Source organism: Melanotaenia boesemani, chromosome 19 (genome assembly GCF_017639745.1).
Source record: "Melanotaenia boesemani isolate fMelBoe1 chromosome 19, fMelBoe1.pri, whole genome shotgun sequence".
Taxonomy (NCBI): Eukaryota; Metazoa; Chordata; class Actinopteri; order Atheriniformes; family Melanotaeniidae; genus Melanotaenia; species Melanotaenia boesemani.
The window spans coordinates 15,254,840-15,277,407 of record NC_055700.1 but is presented as its reverse complement, the minus strand read 5'-3'; the positions used below and the strand labels follow the sequence as shown (position 1 = coordinate 15,277,407).

The window sequence follows — 22,568 nt, the reverse complement described above, 5'->3', positions numbered from 1 at the left end:
CATGTAAAGAGAAGCCCAGTCTGCTTTGCTTTGTGTGTTTGTGATGACATAACATTAGTCCCAAGTCATCTCCATATAAGGTCCTCTATATTACTCCATCCAGCACAGACATGACATGCATCTCTCAGGCCTTCCAACTCTCACCACAAGGCGCTTCCTGTAACATGACTTCACAGATGTGAAACAACCACAACCCTCTTCCTAACTTCATACTTTCTCCAAAGACAGGAAGTTGCACACTGACCAGCATGGGAGATGATTAGTGTCTTTACAACGGTGTAGTGTGATGTTAAAAAAACACTTTGTTGGTGGATCAATTCATGATGAAAGTCTTGTTTCCTTCTTCTTTAAAGAGCGCTTCCCAAAAACATTTCATATTTAACTATCTGCAGTTAAGTAGTTCACAAAATAAGCATTTATTTCAGAAGTCTTTGGAATAAAAAGGATTTTATTTATTTTTTTGCTTTCACAGCTGTATTTGATCATGACTGCACATTAGAGGAATAAAAGACACATGGATGCAATATGACTTTTTCTTCTTGGCTTCTGTTTCACTTGCGGTGAATTAGTTTGGTTCAACAAGCCTTCCTTTACAAACAGACAAAGATCAATGATCTTCACATAAACTTTTGCACCGAAAATAAAGATTTTAGGTCGTAGTAGTACTTCCCAGTGCTACAGTAGAAGAACCAGTCATTATCAGTAACTGCTGCAGTAAAATCAGCAGAGTGGAGAGGACCACCGCAGCACAGCAGCCTCACCAGTTTGTGGCTGAAATCCCATGTATGTAAACACAGTTGGACAGAAAACCTTTTCATTTGGAAAGCAGCAAAGATCACCAAGCCTTTTTTATTTTACTCTTTAAATTATACTGCCTCAAACATCTTCATTTACGTAGGACAGATTAAAATGATTTTTTACAACACATATTAAATTATATGATGCGGCTAATAAGATTTGGTAAAACGCATGGCTGAAGTAGCCCGCTCTCTTGACAGAGCTGTGGCTGCACAGCCAACATTGCTGTCCATTACTTATCTTCTCTCTGTCATGAGTGTCTCAGACCTCTGCTGATTTATATATTTATAGACTACACATGCCAGGGATTCTTACTCAACATCTATTTGTTTTGTATCCACATGAGAAAGACTTCGTTTGAGTGAAAGAAGTCGGGATTCACAAAGTGCTCTCTGTTCACTACAGACCAAAGCATTAAACATTGTTAACCGCACATATTTTTCTGAGACTGTTACATGAACTCGCTCCTCTCTTCATGTCTTGTTATGGTATATGTTTGCAGAATTACCATATATAGAGCTACATAGTATTTTGTTTTATCACATCCCTACAAGGACAGAAGTTAAGACCTTGTTTTCACTCTATCTCCTCTTTAACACAGAGACAAATTCATAAGGGGGCAGTGTGATGGAGGGACATATCGCAGGGACATGCATATTCAACAGTCTTTTGTTGTTTTTCTCTTCTATTGATCCCTGGAGCTGTGCAGTGGTGTAGGGCAGAGCCAGATGCCAGATGATCTCTCATGTGTGCTTACACTCTCTTTATTGTACTGAAGAGCGCTGCGTTACTTTAAGTACACCAGTCAGACTCAGTAAACGCTGGCAGGTGTGTCTGTGAGTGTGTGTCATGCATTTAATGAGCAAGTGATTCAGTTGAAGCTTTTTGCTGATGTCTGTGTTTATTGAGTACTCTGCCTTTTGTGAGCGGTGCTTAGCATGTGACTGCACTATAGATGTCCTAGACGCTGGTATGCATACATTAGTCTCAGCTATGCTTTCTACACTTCCCTCTAGTTATCTCGCTGTAAATGAGACAAAGAATATGTTAAAACAGTACCAAAAAAACCTGCTGTCCTTAAGCACTTTTCCTAGACTTGTTGGAAAATGCTGTGAGGTTAAGGAAATATGATCAAATAAATTCTTATGGACTTGGGAAAAGACAGTCACGCTGCAATGAGAATCTAACCACAATCACACTAAGCTGGGATGTGGGTCTAATGTTTTCTCATCCTGCTGTTTAATGGAGGCTAAATCACATACAGTATATCAAATTATTTTTATAAAGATATGATATAAGATACAGTGTTGTTTTATGTTCTGGGTTAGTAATCCAAAAAAGTAATGGAAAAAGCCACAAAAGTGGAAAATGTATTCACAGGCTGCAAACACCCTCATTGATTCATATTAATTTAAATGAAAGCATACGGGTGCACCGAGCTGTGGGACAGATTTATTTCTTCTCCTTTCATAAAATATGATCCAGTGTATGCTAAGCTAAAGGTGATAAAAAAATTTAAAAAAAAACGTGAAGCTTTTTTCCTAATCATTTGGAGAATTCAAGTAGCATTTATTACAGCCACCTCATAGTTAGTTATTTGGTTTTTACTAAGTAAGGAAACCTTCTAAACAAAAGAGGCTATTCGACTGGACTGCAGGAATGTGACGATCCAGAAAAATGTGGCGTTCGCAACCACCACTTCCTCATTCTTTCTCTTCTTCCTTCCAACTCTTTTCCTCTATTTAGTTATTATGAGGTAAACACAATGGCACAATGGCTGCTTTTAAGACTTACCTAACCAGTATGCATTCTTTAGCAGTAAGGAAAGGGGATATCTCATTTTGTTTTTCTGTCTCAGTCAGGTTTGGTTTATATGAATAGCTTCACTCAACAATGTGGGTCCGAAGATAACAAAATTAAGATAACAGCAGACATTTGCAAATGTAGACTTTTATGTGCTAGGCTGGAATTTTGGTTTCTGCCCTGATATCTAAATCCCTGTTTTCCAGAGTTCAACGCTCAACTGTGTGAACAGATAAAATCATCGGAACAAATTCCTCTCATTTCACTTCATGCTCTTGTTGTTTGTTGTGCTGTTATTTTAAGTTGTGTTCTCTCACAGTGCTGACAGGTGGCATAAAGTTACGATGGTAATAAAGCCAATATATGACAATGAGCATACAGTCCTTACGGCTACCAGCATGGCTGTACAGGTTTTAAGTGTGTTAAGAATGTGCTGACTGATTGATGAGGTGTGTAGCGCCTTACATAATCACTGATCAGTCACTGCACCTGGTAGGGAGTCATCCCACTGGTGTGGTTTTATTACATTACTTTTTATCTATAAATGCAAGTCTCTGCAAGGTGGAAATGGATTGTAAACGTCATAAACCTCATCGTTACCTTACACCACTGTCTGTTAGACCGACACTTTTAAGACCTTGCAGATTCAGTCCTAATTCAAACCAGCAGGTATTATATGGTTCTTCTTTGGCTTTATATAATACATGCTCTAAAAAGGTATGCTCTCCTCACTTTTTATTTGCTTTGGGAAATGTAGTTACCTTCACAAAAGCTGACAGATGAATTACATTTTGATCATCACTAAAATATTAATATGTACAATAAATGCCTAAAAGCTGGAAATAAGATGACCCTTTTATGTACACTTAGCTGGCAAACATTAAACCAGGGTTTTAAATGAGCATGCTAAGGCACACAAAGATTTAGAATGTGAAGAAAGTATTATTTTGTGTGATTAGACCAAAAGTTAACCTATTCAGATACAGTTAGAACAAGATGTGAAGCCAAATTTATTTATGTCCAAACCTGTGCTGTAGCACATATCAGCACAGCAGCAACAGATTAATCAAATGGCTAAAGTCTATAGTGGCTTCACTTCATATTTCTGAGTGTTTATAAAAGACTTGCCAAGAATTTCCATGATTAAAATGAAAACCTTTTAACCTCTATTTGAATTTACGGTTAATTATCATTGGGTTATGTCAGATTTTGGCCTTTCAATTGACAGATTGTTTTAAGTGAATGTAGTGCAGACTTGTCCCATGAATACTGGGATGTTAAGGTTGTGAGGAAAATAAGATGCCTATCTGATCTGATAAGGGTTGCATAAGACAGGAAAGGGAAAGGAGATCACAATGCTTGGTGATTACGAGAAATCAACAAAATGTGCTTGCACCACATTCCTTTTGCTGGATGACTTTCTCTACAAGCTTTTAAATTTCAGTTGCAAAAGTGTAACAGAAAAGAAGAAGGGGTAAAAAGTTTTTTTTTTAAGTATTTATGTACACATTCTGATGTAAAAACTTTACTGAAAAATTTAAACAGATTCTGTACAACTCTTGTGTTATTATCTTCCTTTTTGTATGATGAAGCAAAATTCTTTCTGTCATTGCAGCTGACTGATGGGGGCAAAGCAGCCAAAGCCAAGATGAGTGTTGGAGACATCATCCTGTCTATTAATGGTATTTCTGCAGAAAGCATGAACCACCTAGAGGCCCAGAACAAGATTAAGGCCTGCACAGGCAATCTAAGCCTCACCCTGCAGAGGTAACAGCTCTGCACATGCACGCAGAGTTTGCACATGTACACTTACACACTGCAACATAATCTGTGGATATCAGTAGAAAGCATGTAACGTTACACTGGCCAGGTCCTTGTGGGGCTTTTAAAGCCCCATTGGAGTCAGTTTTCATATTGTTTTCTTCTTCACATATTTTCTTCCCCACAGAGTTTATCTAATACGTGCATTGAAGCTTGTTTTAAAAATTTGTACAAAGCCAAAGGATTGTTTGAACTTGAAAGCAGAACATGGACTCAGGGTAAAAATTTGTAGAGGATTAAGTTGAGGTTATGAAAGAAGGTGGTTTTGTTTGCCAGGAAAACCAAAGAACTGAGGAGAGCTGTAGATCTAGCAGGTTGAAGAGAGGGCCGGTGACAGTGGATGAATTAAAAATGGGCAGGCAGTTACTGTCAATCAGGGAAAATAAGTAAGGGAAAGTAGATGGTAGATGAAGCACTGCTGGTTAAATCTTTTGTGCTGGGTGAAAGGAAGACCTAAAGTACAGGTAAATCAGCTGATGTTATCAAGAGGAAGTGCACAACTTCACACACAGACACCTATGTTGTATCACATTTACAGCGACATAAGCAAAAACTCAAAAGAACACAAGAAAAAGGAAAATGATAGAAACACATGGAAATACCTCAGATATATTTCCTAAATCAGGGCATTTTAATAATAACAGGAATCCAAGTTGCTATATTAGTTTAATTTGTGCTTACTTACTAATAATGAGCAATTACACGATTAAAATGTATTAGGTCTTGTTAATTTAAAACAGTGACACAACAATTGCCTTTTCACTCTTTTTGGGTGTTTGTAAATGTTGTATAGACAGTAGAAAGCTTGTTTCCTGCACGGTAACATCAGTTTAAGTATCTTGTACTCTCTTTCATAATTACAGTAAACTGTAATGACACATTCTGATACATGTTTGGAAAAGTACATTTTTAAACACAGTAATGATAGCCTTCAGTTTATCCTCACATCCTAGACTTTAATAAACATTGTTAATGCAAATCAACTTGACAGTTGAGTTTCATTTAAGCTGTGGTCCCGTTAGAGGAAATGAAGCCACTTGATCACCAGGAACATGTCAAAAAGTAAAACCTAAGAATATTTTCAAAGCCATCTTATTACATATGAAGGATATATATTAAATACAGAGCACATTAAACACTATCTTAATTCTAGGTAATTACGGAGGAGCTCCTAACTAATGGTCTCCACATGTTCTTCTGTGCTGGTATAGTGTATGGTGCTGAGTCTGTGGAAGACATTGAGATTTTTATCAGATCATCCTGCTCCTCTGTTTCTTCCATTAGGCAAAAGTATATTATTCTGAGGCCCTTGAGGTTATTTAACCCAAGTAAAGTATTAAGAACATTTTGAAAGATGACTTTCAAAGCCCCTTTGCTCTGTAATATGCATCTCAAAGAACAGAAAGTAATTAGAAATCCATGTGCAGTTCCCATTATACTGTATTTTCAGCTATAGGTGTCAGATGGAAAATGACTCAAACATCTTTTTAATAAATTAAAAAAAAAAATATATGAGAATATAGCAGAATAATTGTTATAGAATTAGATTATGCTTCACACAGGACAGGTCTTTATTAAAAAAAATCAACAGCTGTAATAAAAGTATGAATTTGAAGTAGGATCAACACAATAATAATAAAAAAAAATACAAAAACAAACAAATGTGTCAATGAAAAAAGATGCAAAGGCTTTGCCAGGAGGAAATAAAAGTAAACAATGGGTGAGCAACTGTAATGATAATATGTTCATTGGTATTTTTAATTTTGTTCTGACTGAACTGTTACCATATTTTTGACTAGTGAAGAGCAGCTTTGGGGTCAGACACAGACAAATGGAGGCAAAGCACGCACACTTCTAAAGCTGTAAAACATGTTGACAGCAAAACTCAAAGTCTGGTTTGCTTGTCCTGTCATTCCATCACCACATCAAAGGAGAAAGGAGTCTCTGTGCTTTAATCGTGGGAAAACCATCTGAAAATAGTCCTGTCCCACCACTGTATATAATCTGGTGTGGGTAATGGACACACAGGGAAACATCAAACATTTTGGTCTCATAATACATGTAAACTACAGGGAAGAAAAATCACACACCAAACAACAAAGGTATTCTTTTTGCAAATAGTGTGTGATTGTAGGCTGTTTTGTTTATGGCTTCATTTTTTAGAGACTGGTTTGTGGAGTGTTTGTTTTGTTTATCTTACTTAGTGATGCATGGAGTGTCAAAACACAATACAAAATTTGTGGTGTGCTTGGCTTATTATTTGGATTTCCAGTTGAGGTGGAAAAAATCTGATTCATTGGTTAAAAGACACAATTTGTTTTGATAAAAAAAAATATTAAAAAGAGACATGCTTCTTTTGAAAGAAATATCTGAAAAATATATATAACCAAGAAATAAGTACTAATATTTCCAAACATGATTTTTTTTATGCAGTTATTTTCTAAAATACCCCAAACCCAAAAACCCAAACCAAAAGCATTAAGAATGAAGCAAAACAAGTACAAGCCTTAAGGAATTTCCTCTGTTAAGCACCACTTTTTCCCATCCTTGTCCCAAGATTTGATTTATGATTTTGATGAACCCTGATAACACAGCTCACGTCAAAACATTACAAGAGTTCTGTGAGAAGATTTATGGGACTACAGTTTTGTCCCATTATGTCACTTTATCATAGTTTACATTCTTCAAGTAGTCCCTTAAAAAGACACTTTGAAGATCTAAACCATCTGGATGAAGAGTGTGAAAACATGCGACTGAAAAGAAACACTGTCCAGTTCTACATTTATTATGACTGGTGATGTTTAAATGAGTTTCAGTCATCGTCAGATGTTCTGTAATATGCAATCTTCTGCAAATATTGGAGTCTGACAAAGATAATAGCTGTTGTGCTGCTAATTTAAAACAATAACACACTAAATTTACAATTTACTTTTGCAAAATTAAAAAAAAGGCATCCAGCTCAGAATTTAATAGTAACACACAAAATGTTTGCACATAGTCAAAAAAAAAAAACCAAAAAAAAAAAAAAAAAAAAAAAAAAAAAACAAGAAAAAAATATACACCTAATACACATATACACTTACACTTAATTTTCCAGTGTGAAGGTAAGGAAATGAACTGTAGAAGTGCCCTCCTTATCCAGTCAGTCATCCAGACTTTATAGTAAATCATAACATATATCATGTTGAGTCTGAATTTGCATGGTCTGGTATCTAGCATTGTTAGATCCAGCCTAATATGTGATTAGGCTGGATCTAATATAGGTTTGTGCATGAATACTTCTTGTTGTTTTCATGAACAGACCAGACTGGTTTAATAAAAGTTTAAATTTGAGAGTTTTTATTTGTTAACATGGTCGTGCTGTTGCTATGAGCTGGATCTTTCAGTTAATTTTATGAAAGTTTTTTGTTCTAATATCATGGAAATGTTGCTGAGCCGCTTAATGTCACCAGGAGCTTGTGGGAAGCAGCCTTAGGAAACCACCATAATTTAGGTTTATTTATGTGCATTAAAATATGTAGCAGTCCCATGAAACACCATGTTCAAGAGGCTGTTGGTGCCTCTGGCTCCTAAACCTCAAAAATGATCCAGGTCAGTTTGTTATTTGTTTTTATTTATTTATTTTTGTTGTTATGAAGATCATGGAAAATACTAATATGTTTATTTGATGTAAAGCTTAATTTTTTTTCCTTTTATGAGCTCAGAAGAAAATACTACATGATTAATGAAAACCACTTACATCAACATGTCACAGTTAAAATTTCTCTTTTGTATATTTTTATCTCCGTTGATTGCATAACTTAAGATTTGTTTTACTAAATCTTAAACCTTCAACTGCTAGGGTGTTCTGGATTCAATCTGCAGACATGTTCATATATAACCACAACAACTCTTCACCCAACAAGCTATGGCTTACAGGGTGAAGTAGAGGACAATCCAATAGAGCCCAGACTCCCACTGAATCTTGGCTCCCCTAGCCAGATGTGGTGTGGTGGTCGGAAGACAAATTAAAAAGAGGATGGGGGCTTTTTACATTACTTGGACTTGTGTTTGAGAAATATATAAACTACAGGGTAGTTTATTCTGTTGTGGTTGCAGTGATAGAGCCTCAAGGGAACTCCTCTCAGTCTTCTTGTTGCTCCAACTTGTGCTGCGAAATGTATTTTAATTCAAACCTAAATATATCTTGTTTGGCACTTTCAGTTAGCTTTTTATTCATTCATTTTCTGGGAAAAGCTCACATGAAAAGAGTCATTCTCACAGTGAAGAGCAGAACTATTTATACAGAGGCACATGGAAATTGATGGCATGGATGCCTTCTGTCAGTAGAACGCATGTGACTGCTGATGTAGACGAGTGCACGGGGTAATGCTTGATGTGCAAACACAAACGGCAAACATACTCACAGGGTGATGGCCATGTTGGTGAGGTATCTAGGCAACTGACAGCAGCAGCAGTCTGGTAACAAACTGATTAGCGTTTACTTTGGTGTAGTTAGCACTGCCACAGTTGTAAAACTTTAACTGTGCCTTGAAACCTTCTGTTCAAATTTTTTTTCCAATGAAAGAATAGGCATATCTATGGTGTTTTTTTTTTTTTTTTGTTTTGTTTTTTTTACCACAACTATTTTAATATCCTTCTGCTGGAGTTATCTTTTGCTTTCCAGTGTTGTTTTTTCAGGTTTTTCTTCCTTTTCGTGTTGCATTTTCCAGGAATCCTTTAAGCATCTTGGCAAGATTTTGAAATAATATCAGAATGTGAATATCATGTACTTAGCCCTGTCCCCTAACTTAAAATATCTGTGTCAGATTCTGAATACCAGCCTACTTTGAGTTAATCGAAGTTGCCAAAACTGTAACCAAGCATTAAAATGAAAGACAGACTGATGCTGGGAGTCACAGGGTTACTACAGATCATTTAAACATGTTTAATTTTTCCACAATCTGTAATGTTTTACATCTTCAACTGCGCCTGAAATGAATGTAGGAAAAATGAAAGAGTCCTTATATGTGAGCGGTTTTTCCTTTTTTTATGCTGAAAAAAAAAATTATATATATATATGAAAGCTGGTAAGGCATGAGTGTATGCTGAAAAAGCTGTCTATTAGCCTTTCCATCATTCAGTCAAATGCCATTTACCAGACTGTTTCTCTTGGCCCTCAGAGAGACGGGCAGGGTGGAAATGCGTCAGTGTGATTTGCCCTCAGGCTTACTCCTCCTGTTAACCTCCTCATTTTCTTATACTTGAACTGTGTATCTGTGTGTGCATGAGACAGGGAGGGTACATGGAGACGTTTGTGTTGATGAAAACCATGCTCTTTAACACTTTTACTATCACAGTATTTGGCTGTCAAGTCGGTCTAATGTTTATTTCAATCTAGCACTCATTTGGTAGCTTTTATTTGAGTACATAGTTTATAAATGTGATCCACAGACCATCTGCCTCTGTGATCTAATAAAGCGAGACATCCTGATTAGATCAGTAGAGAGGAACAGGCATGTTCAGACTGAGACTAGTTCTTTACCTGGAGCAAGATTAATCAGTATGGCACACCTCAAATAATTTGGAGATGAGAACAGCCTTTGATTTTGCAATTGTAGCAGAGTTTATTTAGCATTAGCCAAAAATGAATTTTAGTGCTCAGTGGCAGCACAGTTAAGTGTAAAACATTATTTTCTTCCTTCAAGAGGAACCATTTTACATACTGTTCATAGACAGATGGACTTGCATACTCAAGTTTGTGGACTGATCATGTATAATGCAAGAACCCCTCTATATGTTTAGTCCTGTTCAGTCATTGTTTTTGTCATTACTACTGAGTCACATATTTTAAAAGCATAATAAAGGGATGTTTCTAGAGAAGTTTTAGCTCCAAAGTGAAAGGTAAAACTACACTTGTCATTAAAGCCATCATTCAGCACAAAAAACAGTTAACCTCATAGTAATATCCATTTACATCAAGATGAACCAATACTTCTATTAAAACACCAAATGCCAGAGTGTTTTTCTGATAACAAGGGAAAAGTCAGTCAGGCAACGCAGCCAGCAGGACAGCACAGGGTCTGAGCTGAGCAGATGTTCAGGGGACCACCCTGGCAAGTGTTTGTTCAGTTTGCTTTGGGAAAAGACAGACAGAGAATGAATCCGCCCAGTCGTCCCAGTCTGGGACACTGATAGCAGATGCATACTGCTCCATTATAGATGTAGTTCTGTTTAAAATGGGTTGTGCTGTTTGATCTTTAGAACTTTTGCAGCTTTCTCTGGCACTGTGTGCCGTTTCTCCATAAGAAATGATAATAATACATAGGAGTAGCTCATTGGAAAATAAGCAAACTGTATATTAGCTGTTAAATGGAAAACTGGGATGACGTATGCAGCTGACTGCAGGGTGGGGCTGTTTAACAACCTGCTTCTAAGTACAGTTATACGCTTCAGCTCAGTCAGAAAGGAAATGTGTGAGTTTGTTGACTGTTGTCCTGATATGGTAGAGGGCAGAGACAGGAAGGGAGTCAGGAGACATACTGTAGTGGTTGGTCCGGAATCAGCCTTTCTGACTCAGTGTATGTTTTTTGCTTTTGTTCCATTTAGTTTTTATGAGTAATGAGGGACACATTATCTGTGTGTTCACACATTGTATTCTGTCTGCATTTAAGTTTTAATGCTTCACTAGCAAAGAATTTTAAGACTTTTAAGTTGCATCACAGAGATTTATAGTTTGACATGAAGGGTTTTATGTAGTGGTAATGGTAATATTTCAATGTATTGATATATAATGAAAACTACAAAAGCTTTTTGAATTGTAATATTTTGATAGACAGCACTCGAGAGTATCAAGAATAAAACAAAAGGGGGATGAAAGGTTTGTTGCATATTCTTCAGTTTCCAGAACATCTCAAGAGACTGATAAGAAAGAAGAAGAGACAAGCAGGCTGCTCTCGTCTCCCACAGGAACTAAAACTGTGGCAGCTGCTTCAGTCATAAGTGTAAATCAGTTGTTTGCTGCACTCCAGTACTAGTCTAGGCATGGATGCACTGTATGGTGTTTCCACACACACTGCGCAGTTTAGCATGTTTTAGCACCCTATTTACAGATCACATGTTATTATTATTATTAATCATCTAAATTTTTAGAGCCTGAACACTGAGAAATTTAGTACATTCTAACCTTTTTCAGGAACCAGGGTCTTTTAGGCGGTCTTTTCCTGACACTTGTCCATTCCCACCTCATGAACCAGGGCTAAATAAGGTTCAGCCCTGTAAAGCTCTTGTCGTACTTTTCAGTCATTGCTCAGATTGTAGCAAAGCGTATGAATTAAACTGTAATCTCTGATTGTTTTTTTAAGGTACAAATAAAAACACCCTCAACATTGTAGAAATGTGTAACATTAATAGACTGATGTCGGGGCAGCTCCTCAATAAGAGATTGTTCCGAACATTAATTTTTTTTTCTCTGATCGTTCCTCAGTAGACACAGGAAAAAAACAATCCAAAACCTCACAGAAATGTGTAACATGGACAGAGTTTGTGTTAATACAGCTGAATCAGGCTTCCTGGTTTTACTGTAGGCTCCGTGTGCTAGTGCCAAGACCCCCGGAGCACAGGCAGGGTGTTGCATCTGTTTATTACACATTGTGCAGTTTTATTTTACATATTCCACTTTTTGCTGTTCAGAGTCCATTTATCTTTACCTATACAGTATAGGTTATGAACTTTGACAAAAAACGTGAACTTATGATTCATCTTTGGGAATAAGAAATATTCCAAACTGAAATTTGTGTGCTGGTAGGAGGGCATTTGTTTACACATTTACACTGTGTAGCTGTACTTTATTAAACCTCTAGGAGAAGCTATAATAGAAAGCAGGCAGACTGGTTGAAGAAGAACAAAAATAAATAAAAAAAATAGGTAAACGCCATCCTTTATGTGTTTTAAAGCTATTTAAACTATGTTTGAACCATAAACTGAAGTTTACTTTATTAAGGTTCTATTTGCTAAATGTTAAATAAATGTAAACGTGTTATATGAGCAGATGGTTATATAATCCTCTTTCTGTCTTCACAGACCAACCACTGTCTCTAATGATGGAGTGCACAAGGTATGAAGTAAAATGTTCATTTATAACTGCAGTTTGAGTACAAGTGAACTCTGTTTGTTGATAATTATAGAGGTTTATAGCATGCTAATTGTCCCCTTCTGAGATGATGTAATGACAGCACCTTTATAACTTATTTGGCAAAGGCAAAGCTTTCATTCATACAGCAGCGTGAGAACACCATTTTTTTATGTGGTTGTGTTGTGCTGGTGGGAATGCTGGGTCACATGCATGAGTTTTTTTTTTTTTTTTGTGGATTTGCAGTTTGTGCATGTTGTTTGTCTTCACATTCATCCAGGATGAACCTCAAGAGATCATTAAGCCTGTGCCAATCACTCACACCGTGCCAAGCAACACATACACCAAGCCATTAAATCAGCCCAGTCCTGCATACAACAAGACAGCTCGGCCATTTGGGGGGGTCAGCGGTGGGGTTTGGGCTTCGTCCTCCCCTGGTGCTCCCAAAGTTGCCTCTATTCCCTCCGAGTCGTCGGCTTTCACACCAGCTGCCCCCTCTCAGCCACCGCAGCCTCCGTTTCTGCTGAAGTCAACCCTCACTGCCCCGGATTCAGCTCCTGCAAATTCACTTCCCAAAACCAGCCCAGGTCGCTCTGCCTTTACCTCCCCGTCTGCCTCTTCTTCCTCATCTAACTCCTCCTCTCCAGCCAGAGTAACAGCCCCCTCCTCCCAACCTAATGTCCCACAGTCCTCTGTGTATAACACTCCTATCAACCTATACTCCAATGCCAATGCTTGTGAGGTGGCTATGGGACAGAGGCGAGGTCTTTTGGAGAGCCAGGGGCTCACAGAGCATGTTAATGGGTAGGTAACACTCATCCATCCAAGGTGTCACATGTTTTTACTTGTATTATGCCTTTTTCCTAAAGAAACATTATCAATAATTTAAAGTGCATCATTTGCATTAATCAACAAGTCCAGAAGTTGTAGCTCACAACGGCTGCAGACTAGTGGGCATTTTTGTGGTTCAGCCTGTCTGAAAGAATGCTTTAAAGAAAATTAGATATCCTGTTCTGATCTTCTCATTACCTCGTGCCCCATTACTGTACTTACCTCAAAATATGTATCTTATTTAATAAGCAAATAGCAAAACAGGGCATCATCTGTTTTCATTCAGCTGCATAGAAGGAAAGTCTGTGCCTTTTTTATATTTTAAATTAGTATTTTTATTTTAGTTTAAGTGTTGTTTAGAGCAGCTTAAGAGGGAGTAGAATCAAGAAAAAATAGTATCTGATGACACTGCCTTCATATCTGTAATTGACATTGCTCGAACACACTGTTCAAAAATAACTCCTGGTGTAACATTTGTTTCTAATTATCCCAAATCCCAGCAGCCCCGTGCTTTTAGAAACCAGGGACAGATCGTTGTGTTTAAATTAGTACATTATCTTTGATTACAAGTACTTGAGGTAATTTTGATAATTTTTGTATAATTGCTAGAATAGTTTCCATTCATGCATGTAACAAGAAATATTTCAAATTAAGACAGATGTCCTTTACAATTTCTTTCTAGTATTTCACAACTTGACTTCGCTAAAGACACCAACTGTTTATCACAAAGTACTTCACTTTTCATGCTCAACCACTTGCATTTCAATGAGAAATCTTTTTTTTTAACCATCATAGATTGAAATGCACAGCATCGCTTTAGATACATGTTGGTTTCAAGCCAAGTGAAGAAACAGAACCCATAACTTGAAGCAGACATGAGGCGCTCTATGTCAGATTTGCTTTAGAGCATGGAAGAAAAAAAAGCTGATGACACTAAAATGCAATTACTAAAGGCATCACAATTATTTGTATGATAGTTAATTGTCAGCAGAAATTTCATGATCATTTCAGCAATAACAACACAGCAAAGGGAGATGGATCAGCTTCATCAGCAGACTTTTGGCTCTCTGTTTAGCTCACTGTTAACAGCTACAGTAATATTAAGTACATTAACACTCATTTCTCTTTTCTGTCATCGAAAAGTAAAGGCAATTAAGATCAAGCTAAAGATTTCTTGGCTTTGAATCACCAATGGTTTAGTCAACTCTTTTAACACACAAATATATTTAATTTAACTCACTCTGCTGTAAACCTTGCAAACTGTAGCTGTGACAGCGGTTTGTTTGGGGTTATTTTAGATCATTTTCTGGTTTTGGTCTCATAGCTTGTAAAACAAAAAACAAACAAAACAAAAAAAAAACTTTATGATTAAAAAAAAAAGTTTTATAAAGTAATGTTAGATCCATTTCTTTTTCATTTCCTCTGTCTCTCTTTTGTCTGAAACAATAGATTTCTGGAGTGTATTTGTGAAAGCATGTGTGTGTGTTTTGTGTTCTGACCTCCATGCCTTCTTTTTGTGGTTTCTGTGTTTTTCTTTGTGCACATTCTCTCAGAAGGGGTTTTTTGGACTGTGCTTGTTTTCTCCAACTGCACCATTTATTCTCCTTTTTGGCTTCATTTTTTTTTCCATGTACCCTTTCTTTGCTCACAGGAGGAGGAAGAGACAAACACCAAGTTAGTTTCATGAGTGATAAAATGACTGCTGCAGTAGCCGTCTAACCACGTGGAATGTGACTGTAGCCTCCACGTTTCTCTGGTTTATGATTACCAAAGGCATGCTTACACCTTCTTTCTGCTAACCCTCACAAGCCTCATTTTCCTGTTTACCAACTTACATGACTTATTTTAAGGTCCAAACAATCCTGCAAATAATCAGCTCCTGGAACAGCACAGGACACCCAGTGGGGTCAGCTCATGGCGTTCATTCATTCTCTCAGGTGCATTTATGCTAGCTGGTTCTGTGTTTATACCCAGAGCTACCAGGCCTGTCAACACTGTCACACTTCTTACTGTAACGCTGCTCGGCTTTGCATCTGTCTGGCTTATCTGCTACCAGTGTCAGTATGTTTATTTAAGGCCAGTAAAAATCAATGCCAGTATATTTTTTTTAAGCTAAGAATAGCCTGACACAAACACTCAGGCACAATGAAACAAATTGCACATACTTCCTAAACTGACTCACGGTGTGGGACAACACGTAGACACTGAACTGTGCATGTTGACATTCAGAATAAATATTATTGTATTTTAAAACTCGCTCAGATTTGTTTTTGGAAGAAAAGATGGCATGTTGAGAAAGCTCATTACTCCCATCTTGTGGTGCAACACTCACTAATGCTAGTGTGCAGCTGATTTACTTAACTACGTCATTTTAGTACATTTATTCTCCATCTTTTACGCTTGCTCACTGTTATTGATCAACCCAATTTAACTGGTAAAATGGTCTGACTTTTTAAAGTGCTTTTTTTTTTTTACCTGGCTAACTTTTACTCTGTGGCTTCCCCCTCTAATAGTGAGCCAGAGAAAATTCTTAAGTAAGTCAAGATCAAAACAATACACTATCACAGTGTTTTTGCCAACTAATTTAACTTTAAATTTGGGTTTCTCTCTTTGTGCATTTTCCTTCGCAACATTCTCATTGCGCATCTGCAGAACTCCTCCTCCAGCTAAACCTAGGAGGTAAAATAATAAAATCTGATAACCATAGGTCACATTGTGTACAAGCTGCACCTTTTTAAGTGATTTGTATCATGTGAAGAGCACTTTTTTGCACAACTTATATCAGTTATGTGCACTGTGTGTTTTGCTTGCAGTGGCACTTGTTAGCAAGGGTGGACTTGTGAGCATTTGTTTGAATTAAACATTATAATCCTGTGGTCAAAATCTAGTTTTTATACAGTTATACTTAAATAATTACTTCAGTAATACCCAATGAGCTCCTTGATGCATGCTAAAGGTACAAATGTCTTCTAGTGCCATTTATTTATTTTCATGGTTGTTCTGGTTGTATAGGAAACCTGTTGTGGAGCTTGAGAGTAACGCGTCCCCATTAAGTGATGCCAGCAAGAAGCGCCTGATTGAGGACACGGAGGACTGGCACCCACGCACGGGCACCTCTCAGTCTCGCTCCTTCCGTATCCTGGCCCAGCTCACTGGCACTGAGAACGGTGAGTATACAACTCTGTGATCATGTTGGATTTCAAGAAAATTGTAACATGCTCTAGAAACATGTTACCTTCCTATGTTTACTAAACTTAGCTGGGTATTATTTAAAGAATTAGTATAATTTAGTTTTCAGTTCATTTAAATGTTTTAAATCAATATTAATATTTATCTTTAGATTGTATTTTATGTAAAACCTTTCAGTAAATAATTTATTTTTTATGTTTCGTAATCTGTCTATCAAAGTTGTTACTCATATAGTGGTTTTTAGTTTCTTTGTATGATGAAGTGAAATGAAAGGAAAGGAAAGGAAGTGAGATAAGAAATCTATATTTTTTCTTCTGTTCTCTAAATAAACACTTGCAAATTATTAAATATGCTTTAACCCTATAAAGCCCAACCAAAGAAAACATGAGGAGAAAGTGAAGAGAAAGTTAAAATTGTTTTAAAATTAAGTCTTTATTTGTCCCTTTAACAAAATGTAAATATATATTTTTTCTTTTTTTTTTTTTTTTTTGTATATTTGCTGTGATGTTAAAATTTTTGTAGTCTAAAACGTGTCCACCAGGGGGTAGAAGACAAGCGTACAATCGGACTTTGAGCATTACCTTTTCCCATAAAGTGAAGCACAAGGTCTTAGAAACTGTATGCATCAAATATAAAACATAGGGCATTAATTAAACAAATATTGAGTCTGCTTGGTGTTTCTGCAGCAATGAACACCAAGAATGAACCTGGACGTCCAGTCAGTGTTTAACTTTTCTTTTTAAGCTTTTAATCTCATAAAATAAGACCAGCAGCCTGTCAGGCCACATTCTCACTGATCATATATTCTGCATTTTTTATATTCTAATTGGTGTCTTTGTTTTTCCTGTTACAGACCAAATTCCAGAGAATAATGGAAAGAAGTAAGTGGTTGATGGTTTTCTAATATAAATTAATTTACTATGGGTTTGTGTATGCTGTAAGGCCATCTCAGTCTTTTGATTGTATGCATTTTATTATATTTGCAGCAAGCAAATAATTATGACCATTTCTCAATAATATGGGTTTCATACGCAGCATCGGCCTTTAAAGGTTTTCTCAAAAGGGCCTGGGATTCACAGTTAAGCTCAAATTTCCTGATTTGATTCTTGTACAATATCATGGTTAACTCTTTAATCAGAGGGAGGTGGCTGAGTAGAGACAGCATTGGAGTCATTGCCATACTACTTCAATTTAAAGTTTATTTAATTGCCAGTTAAACAGATTGGCCTTCGTACCAGATCGTCAGCCGACTAGTGTGTCATTCACTAGAAGCTGTGGGTTATTAAGCGGTAATGTGGTTAACGTCAGTCCTGCCAGAAGGACATTCCTGCTTTCTTTGTGTTTGTGAGATTTGTTTGTGTTGATTCTCTGAAAGGGAGAGATATTACACATGTACCTTACTGAAAGAAAGCTTCTTTGCATTTTCTATGATTTTTCTATTTTCCCTTTATCTTTGTTTCTCTTGTTTTCTCCTACCATAACTGTCCAACTGTCTCCCTTTTCTTTTTTTCATTTCACTTCTCTCGTCTTATGGGGCAAATCAGAGTGAACAAGTTGGATCCAGAAGTTATAGGACACAAGTACAACAAGCTGAGAGACTGGCATCATGACGTTTCAGCTCGAGTGCTAAATGTGTAGTTAAGAATGGTTTATGTCTAATGTATTTCATTTTCAACATAATGAACTTAAGCTTTATTTTGTATACTTGCAAAATTACTGTTATAATCTGGAGAATTAAACATGCTGTTGACCGTCCAACTCCAAATGACCAGAAAACAAACCTTGACGCCCACATTGTTGTTAGGTACATTTTATTTGTTAATGTGTAATTATTTCATTTAAATGTGGTGCATGATGTGTACAAACAAACAGCATAAATGAATTTTTTAGTTGCAGTTCTGTAGTCTTCATGTTTTCTCTGTCACCTTATTCTTTATTTTTCTGAGCATGTCTTTGTCTTTCTCTTTTATTTTCTACATTAACCAAAGCATTTCCATTTGTCAGCTTTTCATTTCTTTGCTTCAATAAACTTATTTTCATTACTGCTTTTATGTTTTTTCTTTTTCTTTTATTCTTGGTTTCCTTTTTGTTTTCTTCATCTTTTATCCTGTTTTGTGAACAGAAGTGATTAAAAAGACTACTTTCATTGTTCAAATAGTCATCTACTTTGAATCAGTTTGATCGTTTACCAGTTATTCAAACAGAAACACATAACAGGCAGGATTAATGAAAGAAATCCCATAAGACAGGATCAAAATAAGCTAAATCTGCAAAGGTTAACAGCTCAAGCTCAAGTAACATCAAGGCTACTTCTAAATAAAAAGATATTAAGATATATATTTAGAAGGTCCAGTTGGAAAGAAAAGATATGGAAGCTTACAAGGTGTAGACTAGAAAGACTTCCACTCCATGTTTCCTCTTGAAATGCAGTGACTGGAGATTTTGTGCCACCAGGACAAAACTGGCCCCTGCTGCATCATAGTGTGTTTTGTAGTTAGTGTTTCAGTAGGATTAAAGCAATAACCACTTTATAAGCCCAGTAAAATTACAACATTTGATTTTACCGGTGTTAAAGTTGAGTATGAAAGAATTTATCCAAGGAGGAGTTACTTATACAGCAAAAAGCTGTAATTCCCTTCTTCTGCCATTATTTGTGGAGACATATGGAGACTGGGCGGCCCATATCCTTGTACAAAAACACTCCATAATTATGTTGTCTGTTGGTGAGGTGTTTGCATTGGAAGAGCCAAGCTGCAGGTCAGATGACCCAGTTTATATTGAGATTTAATTTAATTTGTTACACTTTGCCACTTGTGGATTTTATTATTATTAACAGATCTGTTGCAACTGAAACACAAGTGGTGAGAGAATCAAGTTTATAAAGCTTCATATTGTATTAGTAGTAATAAAAAGAGGCATTAACATATATTAAAGTGTCCTTGCATGTTTTTGCCGTGTGTGTTGTGATTTATATGATGTGTATCTATTTCCTAGTGAACCAGCTGACAAACCCATTCCCACATTGCACACATCACCTGCAGCAAAGACATATTCCAAATCTGCAGCAGCACCCAGGAATGGGAATGTTGCCCCTGCATCCACATTTAAGACCCCTGCAGCCCAGAACAAAGCCCTCTTCCTACCTAAAGGTCAATCAGGTAAAGTAACATATAATGTGTAGGAATCCTCTCCTGCTCTGCATCTACCTTTGTTCTTTATTGCCACTTAAATCATCATGGTTTGCCTCTTCCAGGACAGTTTATTATGTGTTGTTGCTTATTTTAGCCTACAGAGGGCAACCCCATTCTTCTAAATTCCTGCTGCTAAGCTAGAACATTTATAGCAGGTTTAATACCCTACACTAAGTCATTTAATATTATGGGTTCTATAAAAACTAGAGGTATTCGCTTATGAGCTTAAATTATTGGTTTTTCCCAAGATCCCGTGTGTTAAAAAGATTGTTAAATTCAGAATTATGGATTTTATTTTGTGTGAAAGCTACTCATTAAATTCAGCAATCCCTGCCATGAAACCTTGAATTGATCAACATTAATATTTGCTGAAAGGAGCTGGTCAGGGGTTATTATAAGCATTACTACTATTACAAATAAATAATAAAAAAAAACAAAAAAAAAAATCACACGATATCAGATGCGCTATTTGCCTGAGCATAATTTCCTCAAGAATTGGCTGTTAAAACTTTGCCACCAGGAGGAAGCAGCAGAGGACACAGTAGCTCTCTGTCGGCTGTTATTTATCAGATTAGCACACACTTGTGTTCAAGTAAACAGGCTCGTATCTCAGAGTGGCCACGTGGAAGAGGGCTGATTAAATGGAATGTACTACCCATACAGTTATTTTGCCCATTAATTAGTCATTTGCCGAATTCAGCATCCAGCTCATTTAAAGACTAAAGTTTTAAGCTCATGTGAAAGTATTTTCAGTTTTTTACAAAGACCGATATCTACTTTTTTTCACCTTTTATAAAATAATTAACACTTTTGTCCTCCAGTGATTAACATTAGTTGCATTTAAACTCCCATTTTATCCAAACATTTACACTGATTTAATTAAATTTAATTTAATTACATCTAATTTCCTATATCATCCTAATTAACTTATTACCACCGATGCAACACAACATTTGATTCAATGGTTTAATTTCTCACATCTTCACTAATTCAGTTGGATGAAATATGTATAGTCATGAAAATGAGTAAGGGAGCCTTGTAGGACTTTTGTGTAGCCTCTGTATTTGACTACAGTTATGATCTTGACTAGTTGTGACATCACAGAATCGTGTAGATAAATATGAATAAAGTACCAGTGCATATAATGGTTTTACATTTTTAACTCAGTAAATCTCAGTTCCAAGCATAATATTCTTGAGCGAACCTTCTTTGCTTTAAGAGAGAGAGACGAAAAAACTGTGCATCCTTTCCAAATATTTTGACATGAGAGGAGGAGGGTTATTTTTCCAGGTGTCTTAAAATTTGTTGGAACAACTTCTTACTTGAGAAATGGGGGGGCGGGGGTGTAAACCCTCCAATACAGAACTGTCATGTTTATAATCAGACAAAACTAACTTGTACTCTTCTTTTCCAGCAATGCTGAGAAATTTCTAATTAATGGGTAAAGAGAATTCTTTACAGAGCATTTTATTATTTAGTCAGAATCAATCATGAGCTCATACCTGTACTCATGTTCAGTGCTCTTGCTTTGCCAGCTATTTTCCAGTCGTATACTGACCCATAACTCATCTGCTTCAGGTCTTCATAAAGTTGGAGCAGGTCCTTCATTTGGAAAAGTTGGAGGTGTTGCTCCAAAAGGACCAGACCTCCCCACTCCACAGCCACATCCAGAGGACCTCAACTCTCTGGTGCAGAGGGCTGAGCACATCCCAGCTGGTACACGCACCCCGATGTGCTGCAAATGCAGCAACGTCATCAGGTACGATAGAAAGACTGTATTGACAGTCAAGGCTTTGGAGCAATAACACATGGTTTACTAATAACACAGCTCAGTGAGTGTAAGTCTGTCTACAGCTTTATGTCTGATTAGCCTCTTATCCCCCACCTGTTCTCAAAAGGGGCCCATTCCTCGTGGCCATGGGCATGTCATGGCACCCCGAGGAATTCAACTGTGCTCACTGCCACTCCTCCCTGGCAGATCGTGGGTTTGTGGAGGAGAAGGACCAGGTGTACTGCGTGCGCTGCTATGAGCAGTTCTTTGCTCCTACCTGTGCCCGTTGCCAGGAGAAGATTCTTGGGGTGGGTTAAAAAATCTGAGATATTTACTCTTCTTTTGTCCGCTTTCAATGAAAACTTATTATGTTTTTTTTTTTTTTTACTTTTTTACATAAAAACATAAAAATAATGCAGACTGTTTAATATTTCATCCTGCATTTGAGTTTACATGCCCCAAACTACAGCATTATTTATGTTATTGTCTGTTTTTGACTGGTACTATAGATAAAACAAGATCAATCTTAAGTTTTATATTGTACAAATGAAGCTATGGTGACAGACTGTAATCTATTGATACAGCTATTCTAACTTTATTCAAATAATTTTAAGAAGCCCATTGGCTATATTAGGACAATGTGAAACAGGACTAACATAAAAACTGTGGCATTTTTCCATTTTCCCTGCAGGAAGTCATGAACGCCCTGAAACAGACCTGGCATGTGTCCTGTTTTGTCTGTGTAGCCTGCCAACAGCCAATCAGAGGCAACATGTTTCACATGGAGGATGGACAACCATACTGTGAAAAAGGTGCAGAAGAAAGAAGCCACATCTAAGCACTACATTGTAAATAAAACTTTTTTAGACTAACATTTTGTTTATACATTAATCACACAGACTACTATACCATGTTTGGGACTAATTGCCACGGCTGTGACTTCCCCATCGAGGCAGGGGACAAGTTCCTGGAGGCTCTTGGATTCACTTGGCACGACACCTGTTTTGTGTGTGCGGTAGGTCCATGAGAACACAGCAACAAATTAGTAAATACT

At 36.9% G+C, this 22,568-nt stretch overlaps 1 protein-coding gene across 4 annotated transcripts in view; it reads left to right on the top strand.

The window, feature by feature from the left end:
- pdlim5b (PDZ and LIM domain 5b) overlaps positions 1–22,568 on the top strand; it is a 35,720-nt gene that overhangs the window by 12,078 nt on the left and 1,074 nt on the right. The window contains exons 3-14 of one of the 4 annotated variants that reach the window (XM_041969903.1): positions 4,217–4,368; positions 12,484–12,517; positions 15,015–15,037; positions 15,877–15,897; positions 16,016–16,042; positions 16,376–16,530; positions 17,406–17,433; positions 19,547–19,710; positions 21,322–21,502; positions 21,642–21,822; positions 22,206–22,326; positions 22,414–22,529. In XM_041969903.1, coding sequence (XP_041825837.1) covers positions 4,217–4,368; positions 12,484–12,517; positions 15,015–15,037; positions 15,877–15,897; positions 16,016–16,042; positions 16,376–16,530; positions 17,406–17,433; positions 19,547–19,710; positions 21,322–21,502; positions 21,642–21,822; positions 22,206–22,326; positions 22,414–22,529 — 1,203 coding nt within the window. Of the gene's footprint in view, positions 1–4,216; positions 4,369–12,483; positions 12,518–12,812; positions 13,337–15,014; positions 15,038–15,876; positions 15,898–16,015; positions 16,043–16,375; positions 16,531–17,405; positions 17,434–19,546; positions 19,711–21,321; positions 21,503–21,641; positions 21,823–22,205; positions 22,327–22,413; positions 22,530–22,568 lie in introns of all 4 variants that reach the window. The other 3 variants (XM_041969904.1, XM_041969905.1, XM_041969902.1) reach the window with 3 other exon arrangements.